Source organism: Genypterus blacodes, unplaced genomic scaffold (genome assembly GCF_046128005.1).
Source record: "Genypterus blacodes isolate CSIRO-AG114 ecotype Tasmania unplaced genomic scaffold, CSIRO-AGI_Gbla_v1 ptg000032l_1, whole genome shotgun sequence".
Taxonomy (NCBI): domain Eukaryota; kingdom Metazoa; phylum Chordata; class Actinopteri; order Ophidiiformes; family Ophidiidae; genus Genypterus; species Genypterus blacodes.
This window is the reverse complement of record NW_027466845.1, coordinates 7,530,339-7,543,410: the sequence shown is the minus strand read 5'-3', so window position 1 is coordinate 7,543,410 and position 13,072 is coordinate 7,530,339. Positions and strand designations below refer to the sequence as shown.

General features: G+C 46.0%; 1 protein-coding gene and 1 long non-coding RNA gene across 3 annotated transcripts in view; one reads left to right on the top strand and one right to left on the bottom strand.

The window, feature by feature from the left end:
• The window catches only part of hip1 (huntingtin interacting protein 1), a 29,103-nt gene extending 18,367 nt beyond the window's left edge, over window positions 1-10,736 (top strand). For both annotated transcript variants that reach the window (XM_076146045.1, XM_076146046.1), the window contains exons 11-31: window positions 178-321; window positions 599-696; window positions 843-915; window positions 1,341-1,524; window positions 2,288-2,376; window positions 2,562-2,678; window positions 2,796-2,897; window positions 4,267-4,461; window positions 4,586-4,733; window positions 4,868-4,954; window positions 5,093-5,200; window positions 5,714-5,850; window positions 5,981-6,091; window positions 6,237-6,295; window positions 6,804-6,897; window positions 7,578-7,678; window positions 7,824-7,929; window positions 8,019-8,142; window positions 8,274-8,335; window positions 8,957-9,074; window positions 9,186-10,736. In XM_076146045.1, coding sequence (XP_076002160.1) covers window positions 178-321; window positions 599-696; window positions 843-915; window positions 1,341-1,524; window positions 2,288-2,376; window positions 2,562-2,678; window positions 2,796-2,897; window positions 4,267-4,461; window positions 4,586-4,733; window positions 4,868-4,954; window positions 5,093-5,200; window positions 5,714-5,850; window positions 5,981-6,091; window positions 6,237-6,295; window positions 6,804-6,897; window positions 7,578-7,678; window positions 7,824-7,929; window positions 8,019-8,142; window positions 8,274-8,335; window positions 8,957-9,074; window positions 9,186-9,196 — 2,268 coding nt within the window. In that variant the 3' untranslated portion in view covers window positions 9,197-10,736. The remainder of the gene's footprint in view (window positions 1-177; window positions 322-598; window positions 697-842; window positions 916-1,340; window positions 1,525-2,287; window positions 2,377-2,561; window positions 2,679-2,795; window positions 2,898-4,266; window positions 4,462-4,585; window positions 4,734-4,867; window positions 4,955-5,092; window positions 5,201-5,713; window positions 5,851-5,980; window positions 6,092-6,236; window positions 6,296-6,803; window positions 6,898-7,577; window positions 7,679-7,823; window positions 7,930-8,018; window positions 8,143-8,273; window positions 8,336-8,956; window positions 9,075-9,185) is intronic.
• LOC142995120 (uncharacterized) lies at window positions 3,949-4,253 on the bottom strand. The gene is made up of 2 exons (XR_012961493.1): window positions 4,085-4,253; window positions 3,949-4,051 (listed from the first exon to the last, which is right to left on the bottom strand). It is a non-coding gene; the product is annotated as an uncharacterized LOC142995120 (long non-coding RNA).
• Window positions 10,737-13,072: the final 2,336 nt, after the last annotated feature.

Here is a 13,072-nt window from a genome sequence, read left to right as displayed (position 1 = left end):
AAAACTAACAGAAGAGTCTTGGTTTCATAACTTTACTTCTTAAATCTCTGTGTTTTGATGGATGAGCCCAGTCTCCGTTCCAATCTTCTTTCTTTAAGTCTTATATGCATATTAACCACATTTAAAGTTCACTCAAATCATTTCAGGGACTCTAAACCTCCTCTGTGCTCCCTGCAGAACCCTCCTAACTTCCTGCGAGCCTCGGCGCTGTCGGAGCACATCAGCCCGGTGGTAGTGATCCCCGCTGAGTCGTCGTCCCCCGAGTCCGAGCACGTGGTGGAGACGGACGAGCTGGTGGACACAGACGTCCCCGTCCTGCCGGTAAGATAAATTAATGGAGTAAAGCTGGAGTGTATCACTGTGAACGTTTATCGTCAACAAACCATGATGAAATTTAAAATATCTTTGAAATAGAAATACAGTCAGAAATACAGAACTACACCTTTAAGAGAAGCTGGTTACTGAACCCAATAAGTCCTCAGATTGCGTCCCAGTGACCCAGACCGGTTAATGATTTGCAATTGAAAGCAGAATCAGCAGTAAAGTTGTATCAGTGTAAGTTTGATATAAATGATTCTGTTCCTTTTTGGACTCCCAGGTTGCTTTGGAGACCAAGTTTGACGACCTGTTTGGCACCACAGCTGCCGTCGACCCTTTCAACTTCAACAGTCAGAATGGCATGCGCAAAGACGACAAGTAAGGCTGGATGACATCGCTTAAGATCATTACAGCCTGGAGATGGAGTTAAAAAAGCCAAACACACCGAGGCCAAACACTCAGATCAACTTCCCCGCATTGTTTATTTGATTTATTTTGACTCTTTCGTCGTCTGTGTCCATCAGAGACCGTCTGATCGAGCAGCTGACCAGGGAGATCCAGGCCCTGAAGGAGGAGCTGGAGTCTTTCAGGCTGGAGGTAAAGAACAAAAGCAATTAGGCTTTGTGTGTTTGTGTCCACTGACAAGACTTCCATTGTTTCTTCTTGCCCCAATGCCCAAGAGCCTCAGAATAGTATTCGAAAAAAAGTCTTGTTATGTTTACTCAAACTCGGGATTAAGCAGTGCTGTAGAGTCTGGCAGAGCAGAGGAGAAATGAGTCAACAACAAAAATGTAAAAACCACAATAATCAAAGCAGCTCTGACACACCGCAACGATTTTGGTTCCAATATCCATAATTCAACAAACTTACTTACTACTACTCCACATAATTCACTTTATTTAGCCTAACGAAGGTCCACTTTCTACCTTCCTTCCTCCCTCTCTCTCTCTCTCTCTCTCTCTCTCCTTCTCTGCTTCTCCTTCTCTCTCTCTCCCTCTCTCTCTCTCTCTCTCTCTCACCAGAGCGGCCGGTTGTGCCAGGCGCTGAGGGGCCGAGTCAGCGAGCTGGAGGCCGAGCTGGCTGAGCAGAGCCACCTGAGGTTACAGGCGGCGGGGGAGAGCGAGTTCCTCAGGGCGGAGCTGGACGACCTGCGGAGGGTCAAGGAGGACACGGAGAAGGAGCAGCGGAGCCTGACGGAGATAGAGAGTGAGGGCCGGACAGGATGTTGCTCTGTGATCTTGGCACGCTTGCTGAGCCAAACACAAGCTTGATAAGGGTCCAGACTCTTTTATAGGCGTCAGTGATTTAACACGTATCGCAGCCATATAAAGAAGGTTTACTGTCGGGTAAGGTGTCGGGCGTAACGTTTGTGAAACTGCCCGAGTGTCTCACCTTCATTCTGCCGCCTGATGTGGCAAATCAAACCCATCTGGCACATCAAACAGCTCCAGAATGGCTACAGCGGAGATCTGAGCTCCACAGCAGGTGATCGGCTCCTGAAACCAACTTTCATCATTAAGTCTGGTATAGACACAGTGTGAATGGAAACCTTAACTCAAGCCAACGCCACACACATCTGGATTAATGTGAAGATGCCTTTGAAGGGAGACACACACACTCTCTGTCCACACTGGTGTGTTCAAAGCGTATTCGAGGGGAGAAGCCGGGATAATCTAATTTGTCATGTAAACACCATGATTAGAGTGAAATCAGCATTAATAATCTAGATTCTACAAATGTAAATCAATTGACTCAAGCCTGTAAACGATCCATCCTTATAATCGCCACGAGAATTGTCTGCATGCATTTCCTGTTCTGGTCTACTTCCTGTACAAATGATGTAATGAGTCGTATCTATTCATTGAACAATTGGATCCTATTTATTCCATCCAGGTGTATAAACAACATTCATTTATGCTAAGAGGTCAGCATATGATAAAATGTGTGTGTGTGTGTGTGTTCTTCCCAGAAAAAGCTCAAGCCAACGAGCAACGCTACACAAAACTGAAGGAGAAATACACCGAGCTGGTTCAGAGTCACGCAGACTTGCTGAGGAAGGTGAGGAAACATCTTCTTTACTCTTCATCTCATTCCTTCTCCTTGTACAACACCTCAAACATCCCACTTAGTTTAAATGTTGTCCTCCTAGTATCCTCTGTAATTCCCTCCAGTCTCGGTCCTAATTCTTTCGGTGTGTGCATCTGTGTCACCCTGTGTGTGTGTGTGTGTGTGTGTGTGTGTAGAATGCAGAGGTGACCCGGCAGATGACAGTAGCCAGGGCGGCGCAGGATGAAGTAGAAACTGTGAGGAAAGAGATGCAGGATAAGGTGAAGGCTGCCCAGGAGTCTGCAGACAGACAGGTGAGGGAGACCAGGGAAAGGATTTGAGAAAAGGAAGATACTCTTTTAACTCTTGTTTGCAAAAGTTGAGGGTTTGCTAAGAAGCAGATGTGTGAGCTCTCTGCTGTTTACTTGCAGGAGAGGGAACAGCTGGAGCAGCTTCAGGAGCTCCAGAGTGAGCTTGGATCCAGCAGGGTGGAGCTGGACACCCTGAAGACCACCGTGGCCTCATCGCAGCAGGTCACACTCACACTCTCAGCTTCACACACTCCTAGACCAGTCAGGTTTTTGCCTCATGGCCTCTACAATGTGTCAAAGGGCTTCACAGGCCCACGCAGCAAACTGCTCCCAACCCAAAGCTGCCGAGGAAGACGAGGAGAAAGTCCCTAAAAGACCTAAAAATATAAAACACTCCTACCACACGTTTCTCATAAAAAGTTGATGAAATTTCTCCCCCTTAACCAGAAATAATGTGATACAAGTGCGTCTGTAGAGATTCACAATATGGGATTATTCAACCTAACGAAGGAAATAGGAAATGTTCCTAATATGGAACATTCTGGATCAAATCCCATAACAGGCTCATACGTCAAATAATTAAACAATGAGGTAATCTAGTTTCTGTTCCCCCATAATCACAGTAAAATGATCAGATCGCTCGTCTGAATATTAAATAACATCTTCACAGCGTTCACACTTCACGTCATTTCCATTTTAATAACATTCCTGAGCTTTGAGGCAGAACTTGTGACAGAAATGACCCGCAAATACAAGAGATAGCAGTGATTGAAACGGATTAAATAGCAGTGAAATTGTTCCCCGTTCCTCTTCAACCTCTCAGTCTGGATGTTTCCTCGTCTCGGTGCAACTCGCAGAGGCCAAATCGATGTTTACACCAGATGACAGGAAGCATTATGCGCTTTATTTATATACCAGTCTACAATCAAAACACAGAAGCAGTTAAACCGTAAAATCGTGTCCAAGTGGCTCCTTGTATAAATACGGGGCTCAGCTGAGGAAGTCTAATGTTTCTAACCCGGGCCGGTTGGTGACTCGTCTCTAGTAAACTCGGCCCCGCTAACTCTGTCTTTCTCTCTTCCTGCGGTATTTCTCCACTTGCCCCTCGCCCTCCCACTCTTGTCGTCCTATTTTTATAGCCACCGCTAATCGACTCTGTCACTCTTCCTGTCCTCCTCCTCCTCCTCCTCATTCCTGTGACGTTTGAACTCTTTCCCACACACTTTCCCACATTTCATCCAGCTCTCGCTCGCTCGCTCGGTTTGTCTCGATGCTTCTAACGTTTCTGCTTTCTCATTCATGTCTTTGCGCTCGGACCTGCTGGCTCTCAGGCTGTAAGTCTCATTCTTCTCCTTGGTAACTGTTACACACTCTTCCTCGCCCGCCATTGCATGTGTTCCCCTCTTCACCAGACTCGCCATTGCATGTGTTCCCCTCTTCACCAGACTCTTCCTCACAAAGAAGTGGAAAGAGGAAGACTTTTATTGTGTCCCTTATTATGTTACACCATTCTTCAGGAATTCCTTAAAATGTAAATATTATATATTATCATTTCTTTATCTTCATCTTCATCCTCGATTTCTCCGTGCAGTCAAGTGAGGTGCTCAGCAGCCAGTTGGCCACCTTGGTATCCGAAAAGGCAGAGCTAGTGCAGTCCTTATCCAAGGTAGAGGTGGAGCTTACATCCCGTGGGGAGGAGCTACAGCAAGCCCAAAGCTCATTGGCCAGCGAGAGGGAGAGCGGCGTGAAGATGGCCGAAACTCTACAGAATCAGCTCAACGAGAAGGTAGGTTTGGTCTTAATCTAGGTCAGGAGAGTCCAGCAGATGTTGTGCAAGTTGTGTTCAGGTACCAAAGAAACATTGTGTACATTTGAGCTTTCTTGTGTGTGTGTGTGCGTGTGTGTGTCAGGAGAGCCGTGAGCAGGCGTTGGAGAGCCAGCTGGTCGCCGCTCGCTGGTCCGGCCTGCTGGGAGCCGTGGAGGAGGCGGAGAAGATCATTCAGGACTCTCTGGCTCAGATAGACGACCCGGCACACATCAGCTGCACCAGCTCTGCCGGTCAGAACATAACACCAACACACACACACGTTTTGTTCCATTTTATATCCATTTCATTCTCATTATTTGGTACTTTGTCTAACATATCTCTAGTGTAAACATGTTGTATTCTCTCTCTCTCTTCTTCTCTGCAGACTACCTGGCATCCAGGTGTCAGGCCTCCTTAGAGTGTATGGACAGACTCCATTCTGCCCGGGAGGCCTTCTTGGCTGACAACACAGGTCAGAGGTCAAAGCACGACATGCATATACATACATTTTATATACATACAGTACGCTGAGGTTAAAAGTGTGAAGAAGACACCACATGAATGATGTCATTCACAGGAATCTGATCTGCTAATGGTCTCTTATGTGCAGGCGTGTCTGAGCTGGTACGAGTGGTGACCCAGTGTGGCCACCTAGTGGGCGACACCATCGTACAGGGCAGTGCCACTTCCCACATGGTGCCTGTGGAACAAGCCGATGGTAAGTGTGTGTGTGTGTGTGTGTGTGTGGGGGGGGGTGCTCACTATAAAAAGACCTGCTGTTTGAGAGTTTTTGGAGCCGATTTTTCAGCCAAAACATACACAGATAAAATAAGACTGCTGACTTCACAGGGAAGCTATTGTTTGTTCTTTTTTTTTCGGAGCGGACACAGGAAAAGGCCAGGCAAGTTTAAACATGCCCCGACATAATGAGACCATGGCCAGCAGGCTTATTACCCCAACAACAACAACAACAAAAAGCTGTGAAAGTGAAATCGGTTCATAGATCTCTTTGCCACACTGAAGCAGCATCTGTGACGGTCACACACTGCAGTCTGACCTCATGGATATCACATTGTTTTCATGTATCTAAGTAGTTTTGAAACAACTTAGAAACAAGTCCACCTTAAGTCAGCTTTCTTTCCCTCAAACTTCTGCTGCGTGTGAATGAAACCAAGTCCTTCAGTTGTTGATAATGCTGCGTCTCTCTCGTCTCTCATCTGTCCTCCACCAGCGCTGTCCGACCGCGTGAAGATGTGTGGGGCTGACGCTCTGGCTCTGCTCGGCCACATGAAGCAGCAGGACAGCCTGGCCGCAGCCGACGGATCCAAGCTGAGGGCGACGCTGGAGAGCATCCTGGCTACTGCAGAGGTCCAGAACTCCCTCATGTTTTCACCCCAGAACTACACACTGTCTTGTTGGAAGTAGTAATTAAGGTTTTGTTCTTCTACATTTGGTCTTGTGCTGGACTTGAGTGTCTTCTCTTCACTCTGCACTGCAGAAGCTGCGTCCTCGGGGTCTGGAGCTGCAGCAGGGGGAGCTGGGAGATCTAGTGGAGCAGGAAATGGCTGCCACCTCTGCTGCTGTGGAATCAGCTGCTGCCAGGATAGAGGTGTGTGTGGGGTGGGGGGGGGGTCATCTGTGTGTCCTGGTGATAGCAGCAGTGTATTTAAGTGTACTTTCCTTGTGCAGATGAAAATGTCTCCCATTGTTTCACTGTACAGCAACACTAACGTCAAAGTCTTTCTCTCCTTCAGGAAATGCTCAACAACTCTCGAGCGGTCGATACCGGAGTCAAGATGGAGGTCAATGAGAGGTAAAGTTAGAATGGAGCTTTGTTTAGAGACTCACATTAACATGAACATGAATCTACTTTAATTCTCTACAGTAGACTTCAGAATATGAAAGTAGAGGTCGAGACAAAGAGTGTAATGTTTACCAGAGGCCAGACCTGAAACCACAAACGAGTCGATGCAAGAATACAAAAGTTGATGCTGATGTTTGCATCTGATGAATTAAATTGAGTGCCTGGAATGTTTATTTGTTCTCCAATGCTGCGTGGTTTTATGGAGATTAAAGTGGAAACCGAACAGAACACAAATGAATGACTAACTTAGATTTTGAGCTCTTTCTTTGTGCCATTTGTTGTAAAAAGGTAAAAAGGACATTGCTTTGTCTCTGTTTGAGTGAAGCTCTTGTTTGTATGGTTTGTCATTGTTTGTGTATTGAGGTTGTTTCCTGCTTGTTTTCATTAAAAAAAGAGTGTTCAGCATTTTAGCAGCGCCTGTATGACGGCCTGTCCTGTACTCTGTCGCCCCCTGCAGGATCCTGGCCTCCTGTACAGAGCTGATGCAGGCCATCAAGCAGCTGATCCTGTCCTCCAAAGATCTGCAGAGGGACATCGTGGAGAGTGGCAGGGTGAGTCACATCTCTGTCTGTCTGTCTGTCATAATATTCTTTAAAATCTGTCCTTCAGGTCTTTGTTCCATTCTCAGTATGATTTTGCAACAAGTCCTCAATTATTATAAGGACATTTAGTTCAACCCTGACCTTAACACAGCTAAACTTGGCAATTAAAACTTTTAGGGGAGATTTCACACACATATGGCAGAAGTTGACTTTTGTTTTTATTTATTGTTAAGTATTCACCTAAAAGGGAGAAGTACTTAAGATGCAAATATTTCTGTTTAGAGAAGAAGAACCAAAGAAATTCGGGCATTTCGTCATAGCGATTTGAGGATTTTTTTTCAGTAATTAAAACTTTTTCTTTACAATATATTTTTTTGATACTGACTGCTCAAGTTTATCCCAACAACACACATCCCAGAGTGCAGATGACATTGCGTAATCAGACCCGTTCTTGTGCTCACTCACTCACTCACTCACTCCTCCTCCTCCCTGTAATCGTCTGGCTCCTGTAAGCGTCTCTGCGTGTCGGGACAGGACGCAGCAACACGACACCACAGCCGCTCACACTGGGCAAGGACTGGAACACTGTTGTTACATCTTCCTCACTTTGTGTCCAAACCTGCCATTACCTTTAGCGGTGGCTGGTGTGGCTTTTTAAAGTGTCTGAATTCTCTCCTCTTGTCCACAAGGGGGCAGCCTCCATGAAGGAATTCTATGCCAAGAACTCCCGCTGGACTGAGGGCCTGATCTCGGCCTCTAAAGCTGTGGGATGGGGGGCCACCGTCATGGTGTAAGTGTCACTCCTTCCTCTCAGCTCCTGTCAGTCATGTATGAGTTCATTAGCGTATGAAGGAAATTTTAAGATGTTTTATATCTGGGAAGAAGGAAGGAAACAGACAGATCAGTGGATTCTGCTTCATGTTTGCTCCTCTCAGGGATGCAGCTGATCTGGTGGTGCAGGGTAAAGGGAAGTTTGAGGAGCTGATGGTGTGTTCGCACGAAATCGCCGCCAGCACAGCGCAACTCGTAGCTGCTTCCAAGGTGAGGAGGTCTTAACGTAACGTATGTCCTCAATGAAGGCGGTCCATTGTCTCAGGAGATGTCTGCAAGTCTTCTCTCTTCCTCCGCAGGTGAAAGCAGACAAAGACAGCGGCAACCTGCAGCGTCTGCAGCAGGCATCCCGGGGCGTCACACAGGCCACAGCGGCCGTCGTCGCCTCCACCAAGTCTGGCAAGTCGCAGATTGAAGAAAAGGGTGGGTGGACGGTCTGATCGCTCGCTTTAGTAAACGACAGGATTCTTCTCTTGGTTGTTGTAGTGAAGAATTGAAGCAGTCTGAAGGAAACCTGAAGTTAGATTTGATTTCTTTTTGTTGTGCGTTTCCAGATACGATGGACTTCTCCAGCATGACTCTCACGCAGATCAAACGACAAGAGATGGACGCCCAGGTAAGCATCAGAGCGGAACATTGCCTAAACAAACATCATCCTTCTGACGTCTTAAAGTCTTCTTTCAGACAACGCTGAATCATTCTTCCTCTCCAGAGATTTGACAGAACGTTTCACAAAATTGCTTTACGAGACTCTGAAGTCTGTAACTCTGGTGTGTCTCTGTGTGTGTAGCTCCTTCTGCTTCCCCATAGTAGATCACACACACACACACACACGCTTTCAACCCAAATCTGTGTAAATAAGGGTTGTTAATTTTATTACGTTTGGGGATTTGGACACAGTAACATTTGGACACACACACGTTGTATTTACCTCTAATCCGTCCTAATTGATTAATAATTAATTGTATCTTTAAGGAAGTGGCCTCTTGTGATAGCAGAGGACGATGAAGATGGTTAACCTAATTAATAGGATGAATAAACGGGATAAATTACCTGCAGCTGCAGCGCGCACACACACACACACACACACACGGTTTGTCCCCATGTTACCTTCCCCTGTGTCTCACTCGTAGAAATAGTGCTGAGGATGAGGTCGTTCTTTGGTTTACACAGGAAACAAGAAGGCAAATGAGAGTGTGTGTAATGTTTGTGTGTGTGTGTGTGTGTGTCTCCTCAGGTCCTGGTTCTGGAGCTGGAGACGCGTCTGCAGAAGGAGCGGGAGCGTCTGGGTGAGCTGAGGAAGAAGCATTACGAGCTGGCCGGGGTGGCAGAGGGCTGGGGCGAGGAAGAGGATGGTGAGTCGGAGTGCGATGACACACACACACGCACGTCCAACACACACATCCACCGCACGTCTACGTAACAGCCATGAGAGCGCCGTGTTTCTGTCTCTCCCTCCTCTGCAGGCACAGGCTGAGACCTGCCTCCTCCATCATCCCTCTCGTCTCCACCAGAAGACTGGCTCCTGTCTGCCTGGTTCTATTTATACACACAAACACACACACTCACACACACAGTCTCTGTCTCTCTCTCCCGATTTGTTGCTTTTCCTTTCGTTTGTAATCCCAAACCAAATGAAAAGGTGCTTCTTTTCTAAACCCGCTCGTCCTCCAGTGTCCAGAAGCTTCCACAAGGACAGCGGTGAGAGCTCAGCGAAGGAGGGGGAGCCTCACACACACACACACACACACACACACACCCTCCTCCCCCCAGGACTGTTGTTGAAACGCAGCACAAGTCGATCCGTTCTACCCAATATTTATTATCTCTTCTTTCCTCGTTCCCTTTTTTTTCACAACAAAGAAGGAGGAGAGTTTACGAGCACAAGACATCCCAGGATGCATTGCACAAGGGCCAAACTCAGTAGCAGGGAGGGAGATTATGGACTTTAACCCCCAAACCCGTGTCTCAGTGTGACACACTCTCGCCCTGCGCTTAGTTCAACACGGTCGACTCGTAAAGCTGTTTGCTGTCCCGTCCCCTTCGTCCCAGCTGCTCTTCCTCCTCCTCCTCCTCTTCTCACTGTGAGTTATCACCTCTTAAAGTCCGCACGGCGTCACCGGCCGGGTTTTGCTGGACTTTCTGCCTTTCCCCACCACACCATTGTAAACGACCGTGACTGTTAACGGAAAGCTGTGGAGTTTGGGAGTTCAGAGTTCTTCCTCCTCCTCCTCCTCCTCATCTTCCTCCTCCTCCCGACTAGATACACCGATAGAGGTCGGAGGTCACGCTGCATGGCGGGGCGACCCCTAGTCCCGGAAGATGACACAGGCTCATTTTTGATCATTTCAACTTTTTTTAATCTATAGGAATAAGCCACAACAACAGGTTTTTCCTTAGCAACAACACCTCGAGTCTGACAACAAGAAACCACACACAAAATGTTTTTATAAAGTGGAATTTCCCTTCTTGGTGCGTATTTTTACATTTTTATCCTCTGGGAGGTGTCACAGGACATCTTACCTGACAGACTGACAGCGTGATCATCACATCATCAGAGTGCGAAAAACAGCAAAGTTTGGATGTTTTGAAGATGTAAGACTTGAAGAATGTCTCATGATGGGATGGAAGGCTGCAGGACCCGCGGCTCCTCTGGTCCCCCTGCAGGACCCACGGCTCCTCTGGTCCCCCTGCAGGACCCACGTCACCCTGCTGGACCCACGCAGGACCTTTTATATAGCAGGACCACCATGAGAAGGAGCTCTTGTATCTGCACTACACACACACAGTAGACTGCAGTGTTTCTAATGGCTTCCTGGAGACCGTGTAGCTGTGTACATAAAATACCAAGAATTCTATTGCCGGTCCTGATTTTCTTTTGTTGCTTTCAATGGCGTCGACTGCTGCGTCTCTGCGAGTAAGACTACGGTTCAATCGATGGTTCTAAATGGAAATGACCCATGACTAATATGAGTTTATTTTACAGACTGATGAACTGACTTTTGTGCCTTTTTTTTTTGAGCACATTACTAAGAAAACCCCCACCAGATGAGCAGGCACTCCGTGGGAATGCGTCGCCGGATCTCCATTGGAACGGTTGGCTCTTCTCTCTGCGTTTGTCTCTAACACCCTCGCTTAGTTTTCACACCTTCAGCTGTGTATGTCTAAACAAAAAAACAAAGACAAAGTTGTGACACTGGGTATTTAACAGATATCAGTCAAAGCGTATTCGCCAGTAATTCTTCCAAGGCAGCGGTGCACCTGCTGGGAGCGGCAGATGGGTGGAGGTTTACTGTGACGGGAGGGTCAATTAACGCAGAAAAGTGACCATCTGCTGCCACGACCCAGGGGCAAGGCAACAGGAAGGCAGTATTATGTGCAGTACTGTTGGGTACAGCTCTTGTATTTAATGCTGAGATGGAGTTTTAGTCATCAGTTGTTCTGTCCCTGAGCAGAAAGGTAGCTCATGTCATCAGAAGGTGTTCAAAGGAAAAGTAAATACTGGGGAAAAAAAGAGGATATGTCCTTTTTTTTTTACTGTATTTCAGGTGTCTTGATATGAAAGATGAATCAAGCACACAGTGATTAGAACATTTGGAAAAAAAGTGTTTACCCAAATATTCTTTATTATTAACCTCTCTATCTCTCTCTCTCTCTCTCTCTCTCTCTCTCTCTCTCCCTCCAGCCTTTTCAAACTGCCTCACTCTGTAGTCAAAACAGAAACAAACACTCAAATAGCAGCAAACATTGAAATATGTCTTTGTATGATACTAAAACTGTGTCGGTGGGTTTGTTTTTATTTTTTCAGTTTTTAAAATAAATATTTCAACTTATTAAAACAGCCCAGTGTGATTGTTTGGCCTCTTTGTCTCCCCCAGAACGAATCATCTTTAGATCCATTGTTTTATGTGACTTTTTGCTCTGCACGATTCAGTTGTGGAATATTCAGAGATTGCGCAACAATCGTTGATTGATTAAATGTTCAGCAGTTTATGAATCCTCTTACCTGGTGCCGTCCAGAGAGAATACAAGGACTACATTGTGCACCTACAGTAATGACTGCACCGCTCGCTTAATAGGGTTTGTTTTAATTGCAGACAATAAGGTGCTTGTGTGAGACAGTTGTTGGGTGTGTGTGTGTGCGGGCGCAAGTGCTACAAGAACAATTTGGCAAGAGCAACAAGTTCACATTGACATCAGAGCACATCTAAAATCCTGAAGCACTTAATTGATTTTGGGGGATAGATTCTATTCCAGTAAAAGCATCGACTCAAGCAGGTGAAAGCTCCAGATCTGTGATTTTCTTTATGGATACAAAAGTGATAGAACGCTTCCCTTTCATGCATGTTTAAAATGTTTTGATTAGTGGCAAAGAGGTTTGTACCGCAAACTATAAACATCCAAAAGTGGAAGTGCAGTACTGTGCATCCAGCGATTCAAACAGCAGGAGTGCGTGCGTGTGTGTGCGTGTGTGTGTATGAATCGTCATTTGAAACCACTGCTGAGGTTACAGAAAGCCTTAATCTGGGGAAAGTGTTCTACAGAATCAACCATCTCTTCTGATAAGAGACTTACTTCATCCTTACCTGACAGGCGGCACGAGGATCTGCCACTGACACAGTAACACAGAATGTAATCCCGTCTAATCTAATCCTCCTTCTACCTAGAAATGAGAGAGAGAGAGAGAGAGAGAGAGACAGACAGTGCCACAGGCTGGTGGGTTTATTGTGGTAGGTTCAGAGGTTATTGACCGAAATTAACTGTTGTTATAGCGCCACCATCAGGTCAACCAATGTCTTTTCTGTAGAACTTGCTAGTGCAAATTTTCAAATTTGGCATCCAATTCTATTAAAACAGTAAGGACTATTAAAAAAATAGGATAAGCGTTTTGTCCTGATTGATCCAGATATTGTTTGTGTGAAATTTTGACACAATTAAGTGAAAATCTAAGAAGTCCTGGCTCATGCAGATGCACAGAAGGAAAACAAAAAAAGAAAAACATGTAACATTTCTTATATTTGTTTCATGGAAGGGATGAAATCTATTAAGATAAGATAAGATAAGATTAGATGAAAGTTTATTATCCCGAGGGAAATTACTGAACTCTAAACTAAACTTAATGAAGTCTCAAATCAGTGGTGTGAAGCCTCGAGTAAACACATGTAACTGGATCCTGACTGGTGGGCCTCTAGGCCACAGCATTGAGGTCAAGTGTTACAGTGTATCCATCTTTACATTAACCTTTAACCTGTTTGGATTCCTGCAGGATTTCATTCCTCCCTGACGGCAAATAAGTCAAACCTGCTGTCACGTACACACGGACCAGGTGTGGCTTTTTAAACACACATCATGA